General features: G+C 43.1%; 1 protein-coding gene across 1 annotated transcript in view; it reads right to left on the reverse strand.

Moving 5' to 3' along the window:
• The window catches only part of PLEKHA3 (pleckstrin homology domain containing A3), a 28056-nt gene extending 18865 nt beyond the window's left edge, over window positions 1-9191 (reverse strand). Inside the window, exons 1-3 of the mRNA XM_073646865.1 lie at window positions 8871-9191; window positions 3935-4051; window positions 2518-2673 (exon numbers count right to left, since the gene is read on the reverse strand). Coding sequence (XP_073502966.1) covers window positions 2518-2673; window positions 3935-4051; window positions 8871-8910 — 313 coding nt within the window. The 5' untranslated portion in view covers window positions 8911-9191. The remainder of the gene's footprint in view (window positions 1-2517; window positions 2674-3934; window positions 4052-8870) is intronic.

The raw sequence follows: 9191 nt of genomic DNA on the forward strand, positions 1-9191 counted from the left end.
CCACTTCTGTATTTATCACCCACTCCTGGTTTTGGCTTACAAATACTGATGTAAAATACTGACCAAATACTGAACGTGAGAACGTGGCCTATATTATATCAAGAAAATGCAAAGCAGTCATCAAAGCAAAAGGTGGCTACTTTGAAGAACCTAGAATATAAGACATATTTTCAGTTGTTTCACACTTTTTTGTTAAGTATATAATTCCACATGTGTTAATTCATAGTTTTGATGCCTTCAGTGAGAATGTACAATTTTCAAAGTCATGAAAATACAGAAAAATCTTTAAATGAGAAGATGTGTCCAAACTTTTGGTCTGTAATATATATATACAGTACAGACCAAAAGTTTGGACACATCTTCTCATTTAAAGATTTTTCTGTATTTTCATGACTATGAAAATTGTACATTCTCACTGAAGGCATCAAAACTATGAATTAACACATGTGGAATTATATACTTAACAAAAAAGTGTGAAATAACTGAAAATATGTCTTATATTCTAGGTTCTTCAAAGTAGCCACCTTTTGCATTCATGACTGCTTTGCACACTCTTGGCATTCTCTTGATGAGCTTCAAGAGGTAGTCACCGGAAATGGTTTTCACTTCACAGGTGTGCCCTGTCAGGTTTAATAAGTGGGATTTCTTGCCTTATAAATGGGGTTGGGACCATCAGTTGTGTTGTGCAGAAGTCAGGTGGATACACAGCTGATAGTCCTACTGAATAGACTGTTAGAATATGTATTATGGCAAGAAAAAAGCAGCTAAATAAAGAAAAATGAGTGGCCATCATTATTTTAAGAAATGAAGGTCAGTCAGTCCGAAAAATTGGGAAAACTTTGAAAGTGTCCCCAAGTGCAGTTGCAAAAACCATCAAGCGCTACAAAGAAACTGGCTCACATGAGGACCGCCCCAGGAAAGGAAGACCAAGAGTCACCTCTGCTTCTGAGGATAAGTTTATCCGAGTCACCAGCCTCAGAAATCGCAGGTTAACAGCAGCTCAGATTAGAGACCAGGTCAATGCCACACAGAGTTCTAGCAGCAGACACATCTCTACAACAACTGCTAAGAGGAGACTTTGTGCAGCAGGCCTTCATGGTAAAATAGCTGCTAGGAAACCACTGCTAAGGACAGGCAACAAGCAGAAGAGACTTGTTTGGGCTAAAGAACACAAGGAATGGACATTAGACCAGTGGAAATCTGTGCTTTGGTCTGATGAGTCCAAATTTGAGATCTTTAGTTCCAACCACCGTGTCTTTGTGCAACGCAGAAAAGATGAACGGATGGACTCTACATGCCTGGTTCCCACTGTGAAGCATGGAGGAGGAGGTGTGATGGTGTGGGGGTGCTGTGCTGGTGACACTGTTGGGGATCTATTCAAAATTGAAGGCATACTGAACCAGCATGGCTACCACAGCATCTTGCAGCGGCATGCTATTCCATCCGGTTTGCGTTTAGTTGGACCATCATTTATTTTTCAACAGGACAATGACCCCAAACACACCTCCAGGCTGTGTAAGGGCTATTTGACCTAGAAGGAGAGTGATGGGGTGCTACGCCAGATGACCTGGCCTCCACAGTCACCAGACCTGAACCCAATCGAGATGGTTTGGGGTGAGCTGGACCGCAGAGTGAAGGCAAAAGGGCCAACAAGTGCTAAGCATCTCTGGGAACTCCTTCAAGATTGTTGGAAGACCATTTCCAGTGACTACCTCTTGAAGCTCATCAAGAGAATGCCAAGAGTGTGCAAAGCAGTCATCAAAGCAAAAGGTGGCTACTTTGAAGAACCTAGAATATAAGACATATTTTCAGTTGTTTCACACTTTTTTGTTAAGTATATAATTCCACATGTGTTAATTCATAGTTTTGATGTCTTCAGTGTGAATGTACAATTTTCATAGTCATGAAAATACAGAAAAATCTTTAAATGAGAAGGTGTGTCCAAACTTTTGGTCTGTACTGTATGTCACATTTAGAAAAGAAAGAACATGTAACACACAAGCCTGATTTAAGCAATACGTCATCTTGTAAGGGCACGCTGCCTTTAAATCCCCTCCTAAATGTGGGCAAAGATACTGATGTTACATGGAACTGCATTGATATGTTTTCATAAAGAGCCCCTATAGTAACCAGGAAGTTTACAGAGTTATTTTAGATATCACATCCCGCACCGCGTCTAATTCAGCGGTTTTTAACAACTGAAGTTTCACAGAAATGGCATGTATACAGGGCGGCCATCAGGGTGGCACAGCGGGTACTGCTATATGTGTCCCACAGCATCAGGCTACAAGACATGGCCCGTCACTAACACTATACTTCTCAGAGGAGGAGACAATCCCATCTGTCCATCTCTCCAGACATGAAATGCCCTTGTAGACGCCCCATTTCCCTTCCAGGTTTCTTTCCGAAAGCCATTTTCACCTTTTGGATTCTGATATATTTCTGATCTTCAGAGTCCATGTAATAAGACGTATATTAATAAGACGCATGGTGCTCACAAGACATGGAGGCGCTCACCTTTCTCTTTCCGTGTCCTGGTATCGCTCAGACAGGCCTTGGAGCTTCCTAATGCCACCAGCCAGCGCTGCCGCTCCGCTGCATTCACAGCTCTCACGTAGAAGTGCTGCTCCCCCGGGATGATCAGCTCCATCCTGGTGTTATCTGTCGAATGAACTGAGGAGAGGGATCAGTACAGGATGGAGAAAGGTTCCCCTTCTTCATTATACCCAGGAAGTCTTTGTGCACACTAGACTTCGCAGTCACGCTTTTTTTTATGTTAATTACACACTAAAAGGAATCAGTCACCCCTCCTAAAACTCAAATTAAACTTGTACAATAATAAAGGGGCCTTAGCCCCTATAAAATTCAAACCTGTGAATAGATTTTACTACTTTAGTTTATTGCCTCTTCAGAGATGGAGAACTCTATAGCACCACCTATTGGAAGCAGCGATCCTACAAGTCACAATCGACCCTTGTGCCTTGTAAGATCGCGGCTTCCAATAGGTGGCGCTATAGAGTTCTAGTCCTCTTCCTCTCTGAAGAGGCAATTTGCATATTAAATTTCCCAGAGGAGCATTGCACAGCGAATAAGCCTCCTTACATTGGCATGCCAGAGCCGATATGTCACTCTCCTCAAGGAGAAAAATTAGACTAATTTAGTTTTACATTTTAAAAAATATATATATATTTTATTACATATTCAAATGAGGTCTCATTGCTGCAATTAGCATCCTCCGTCCCCTTAGCTTGGTTGACAACTGATCCCCGGCACTGCACCTCTGCACGGACACTGCAGAAGCACACTGAGTGTGCCCGCTACTGCAGGATCATGTGTGCAGCGAGCGGCCACCACAGACAGGAGAGAGGGATGAGAGTGCGCCTGCACCGACACCGGCCTCCTGCAGCGTCAGTGCAGTCATTCAGTGCTGTGGATTCAATTCAGGCAGCGCAAGTGAGCACTGTCAATGAAGCTAAGGGCAAGAATGTTAAATGAGGGGGCGGAACAGTGCACTGAACTCTTGGCCACACCAAGGGTGCACCGAGTAGCCCTCATTTGCATATGTACTAAGTCCCCTATATAACTATGTAAGTGGTTTAATTTGAGTTTGGAGAGGGGAAAGGGGGGCAGAGTCCCTTTAAAATAAGGAAACATGTATCATCTTCAGCCCGTCTGTATCAGATTTAAAGAGAGTGGGACTGTACTCCATCATTTCTAGTTACATAGACGCCAATGGAGCGGGAGTGTGTCTGGTTCCCCACTATTCCATTCAAACAGGGGACTAAGGAAATGATCTTGGTCCTCATGATGCGTGGGGATCCAAAAAAAAATAATCAGGCACTTACCACCTATCCATAGGATAGGAGGTAAGTTTTGATCTTGGTACTGATTCTTTAAATGCTTTCACTATATTTTCAAAGCCATCAAAACTTACCTTTGATTTCACACACTGCCATTTTAATACTTCCTTTGCTGCCCTTGCAGACGTCATCCTGCGAGTCATAGTAGGATAAGATGCCATTATCTAGTACAAACCACCGAGGCTGCCAACCTGCAATTACAGAAGAAAATAGTAGGTCAACTTCATTAGATAACGTTGGATGGACGGTGTATCACACGTTGCGACTCATGTATCTACCAATAAACTGTCGTTCGTATACCAAATGGCATTACCCTTCTGCCTGCCCAAACACACAGCGCCTCCACATGGATGGCTAGTGTAATTTCCCCCAGAGAGAATATGCATAGGTGCGTCTGGGGTATGGAGAGTTGGGGTGCACTCAGCGGAGGAGGAGAGCCACTGCTGTCAGACCAAGGCATGTGCCCCTGTAACTGAAGAAGATTCATGATTCTCTCCCGGAATTGGCACAAAGTGCAGATGACCTTTCACGCTTACACAAATATGCGTGAATGAGACAAAGATACATGCGGAAATCAGCACTAATCCAATAAGTCGCTAAACGGAAAAAGTTGTACGTAACACTATGCAAACCTTTCACAATTGTGAGTACACATGTATAATATTTACAGAATAAGGCTCCATAGACTCACATTGTAAAAGTGACTTCCAGTGTACACAAACCCCTGTGTGATCCAGGTAGTCTGGAGTTCAAGTCACGTCACTCAGAAAAGGACCGAAGCAAACGTGGAAATCGAGGAAGACGGCAATTGGTAAGTATTTTAATACAACTGTAATACATTACAGACATATTTGGCAAATTTTAGAAAATACCATGTATGGTGGGAGTGCTTCTTTAAAAGGGATGTTCAGGACTTTGTAAAAAAATTTAAGAAAAATGTGGGGTAGAAAGGAAGCCAGTGCTCTGTCGATGTGACATCAGCAGAGGCAGGCGAAGCCGGCAGGAGCGCTCTGAAACGGGCACAAAAGGCAAAAATTGCCCCCACAGAAAACAATGGCTAATGTTACAAACTGGAATGTGGAAATCAAAAAAGATGCAAAAAAATTGGTCATTAATACATTTTAAGGCCAAGTCACTAACCCCTTGTTTTTGTCACCTTGCAGGAGCCATAGCCATAAGAGCTTCTGTTTTTGCAGGACAAGTCTTAGTTTGCAATTGCACCACTAATTTTATCAGATATTGTGATGGAAAAACAATTCTAATTTTCATGTGCACTATTGATTTGTGAAAAAAAAATAAAACAAAGGTTGCACATACCAAATTGATAAAGAAAGAGGTGTATATATATATATATCGCATATCTTAATTTTTCAGTTGATGCAGGAGTACGAGAGCTTCATTTTTGCAGGATATGCTGTCGTTTATACGGGAACCGTATTGGACCAGATTGCTGCATTAGACACTGTGGCACAGGTGGATAGTAGATGCAGATTTAGAATAAGATTCATGTTAATTTTTTTCTCATTGATATCTTTTACTCTGGATGCAGTGTGTGAACACAGGCGTGCAGCACCCCAGACACATAACTAATGATAATAGTGATCTGCTCTGAAAACAGCCCCTAAATCCAATTATACTATTAGCCGGACAGCTTATCTCAGCTTCCAGGTCAGGGAACCTGTCACCATTATAGTGGTAAAATGTAGTAGTAAAATGTCCGATGTCCAGAACACTGGCTCAGTAACGTGGAGCCATCTGGCCGCAATCAGGTTCTGGCCACTACTTGCTGCGTGTTGCCAACAGAATTACGTGCGGGATTTCTACATGTAAAATCTGCAGCATTTTACAGGACTAGGCAAGTGGATGAGTTTTTAACTTAATGGGGTAGTACACTATTTTTTATTTTAAAGACTGTCTAACTTTAGGATAGGCCATCAATATCTAATAAGTGGAGCTGCGATACCCGGCACCCACGGCAGCTGGATGTTCTTGGTTGCTGCCGAACACTGAAGCTCTGTCAAAACTGTAGTTGCAGCAGCCGGGTACTGAAGATCTACCTCCTATTAATAGGGCGTGCATCTGCAGTACCCGGTCGCAGCCACTATAGTAATGACGGAGCTGTGTTCCAGAGATATTCAAGAAGCTGATCGGCAGGGTGTGCTGGTTTTCGCACACCCACTAATGAGATATTGATGGCCTCTCCTAAGAATAGGCTATCAATAAAAAAGTAGTGGCCAACCCCTTTAAGTTAAAAACTCATTCAAATGGATAGGGGAGAGGTATCTGCAATACCTGGCCGCAGCCACTATAGAAATGACAGCGCTGCTGTGTTCCAGCAGCATCCGAGAAATACTGGACGGAGACAGTAACAGCTGATCGGCTGTGGGTGGGGGGGGGGTATCGCACCCCCACCGATCAGATATTGATGGCCTATTGTAAGGATAGGCTATCAATAAAAAAAAAGTACTGGCCAATCTCATTAATATCATCAAACTCTGCAAAGAGGTTTTTTTTTTAAAAAAAAATTTTTTAAATTGTGCAGAATTCGCACTGATTTCACCCGCTGCAATGGAAAAAGTGAAATCTGAACAATTTGCTATTTATTAATCTGCAGCATTCCTGATTGCACCAGTGATCGATGCCACATTACACAGTCGTTGGGATGTTTAATCCCTGATCGTGCAGACAATAATTGGCCCGTGTAATAACAGCCTTTAGATACGTCTGATCAGCGTTGTGACAGCGCGTAAAGAGGAAGCTATTTATGATCCTGTATGTAAGAGATCTGCCCAGGACGTCCTCTGCGCGGTGCTCGCAGACAAGCACGAGGCTGGCGATCACAGAAAGGGGCAGACATTATATACGCTTCCTCGTCACATAGGTAGTATGTACAGTCCTAGGCATATATGAAGGCATTAAACTAGAAACACACAGGTATTCCTACATACACCTCATGCAGTGGGATCTCATCTAGAGCACTTCCTCTTCCCCCCATTAATGCAAAACTGAACACAGAGGAGAGAAGGCCGAGGCCCCGATATCGTCAGGACCAACTAATGTGCATGGTGGCCTATCGACTCCTGTAAGGGAAGAGAAGGGTCGGGCAGCTGGATGTTACCCTGCACAACAATGTGATCGCTGTCAGGAGAGATGAGATTACTCCACTCTCCCAATTGAGAACACAAAGATCAGCACCGACCCCACCGAGCTTCATCTAATGTGCACGGCCGAGGGCTGGTGTGTGTCGGATTAGTGCAGATCGCGTCTGGAGTATGTATGCCCAATATATCACACACACTATACATAGACATCATATATACAATACACACACAATACATACAGGACGTCACACTGTACATGCACTACATCATATACTAAACATACACACTCACTGGATATACAGGACATCACACTGTGCATACACATCATATATACTATACATACACAACGTCATATATACTATACATACACATCATATATACTTTACATACACAACGTCATATATACTATACATACACATCATATATACTTTACATATACAAACTATACATAGACGGTACATACAGTACGTCACACATACTATACATACATTGTACATACACATCCTACAGACTGTATATACAGTACATCACACACTATATAGACACTATACATAGTACATCACACACACACTATACCTACATAGATAGTACATCACATACACTGTACATACAAACTACATCACACACAATATTAATACACTATATGACACACACTATACATCATACACATGACTTATCCGTCATACAATACCATCAAGAAGGCGTCTGATTGGCTCCAAATTTATTCTGCAGCAAGATGACAACCCCAAACACACAGCCAATGTTATTATTAATTATCTTAAGTGTGAAGAAGAACAAGGAGTCCTGGAAGTGATGACATGGCCCCACCGAGCCCCGATCTCAGCATCATCCAGTCTCTCGTATTACAGAAAGAGACAGAAGGATTTGCACAAGTGACATCCACAGAAGATCTGTGTTAGTTCTCCAAGATGTTTGGACCAACCTCACTGCCGATTTGCTTCAAAACTATGTACAAGTACCTAAAAGAGCTGATGCTGTTTTGGTGGTAAAGGGCGGTCACTCCAAATATTTATGTGATTTAGATTTCGCTTTTGTTCATTCACTTTGCATTTAGCTAAAGGGAATCTGTCAGCAGGTTTTTGCTATGAATTCTGACAGCAGCATGGCGTAAGGGCAGAGAGCCTGATTCCAGCGATGTGTCACTTACTGGGCTGCTTGGTGAAGTTCTGATAGTATTCCTGTTTTCTCTGCTGTAGATGTAGCAGTGCTCAGAATGATGAGCTGTGTATAACCCCGCCCACACCACTGATTGTCCGCTTCCTGTCAGCAAGCTGCCAATCACTGGTGGGGGCGGGGTTAGAGATTAGTTGGACTGGTCTGCCTGTAAGATCTAGTCCTGTAGTGATAATCTCCTTCTGATAAAACACTAATTGTATTGAAACTACAGCACAGAGCCTAATAAGTGACACATCATTGGAATCAGGGTCTCTGCCTACATTGAGCTGCTCTCAGATTAAATAGCAAAAACCTGCTGTCAAATTCCCTTTAATTAATACAAATAAACTATTAACACCCCATAGATATATGGATGTGTACCCCATACATACACGGACATGCACTGTACCATACATACATGGACACGCACACCATAAACACAAGTGCGCACCCACATGTGCCACTTACATACACTGAAACAAGCCATAATGAACACACACAACTGAATGCATGCACTCCATACATATATATACTACTAACTAATTATATATATATATATATATATATATATATATATATACACATATACACACACCTGAATGCATGCAATATATATATATAATACTGCTCACCTCATACATACACATTATACTGCTCACATATATATATATATATATATATACACACACACACACACACACCCCGTACATCACGGCCCATGTCGGGGTCACACCTGTGATGTAATTGGTCCACTTGTACAGCACTCCTTCCATAGCGGCGCCGCTCGGGGTCACTGCGGGCTCATCCTTCCCCCTGGTGCGGGCTAATGACGGCAGCAGAGCGGACTACACTCCGGGGGACACGGGCTGCTGAGCGGCCGGGCTGCTCATGGTGGAGCCGGGGGATGCTCGGGCGGACGCCCCGGACACTGCGCCCGTCTCCTCCATCCGCACAGCTGAGCAGCGCCGCCGCCTCCTCCGTCACTGCGCTTCCCTGTACAGTTGCGTCCAGATAGGAGTCGCTTCTGCTAGGTGTGATGACGTAGAGTCACGTG

This window comes from Phyllobates terribilis, unplaced genomic scaffold (assembly GCF_046119375.1).
Source record: "Phyllobates terribilis strain yellow unplaced genomic scaffold, ASM4611937v1 Scaffold_9__5_contigs__length_417890890, whole genome shotgun sequence".
Classification (NCBI taxonomy): Eukaryota; Metazoa; Chordata; class Amphibia; order Anura; family Dendrobatidae; genus Phyllobates; species Phyllobates terribilis.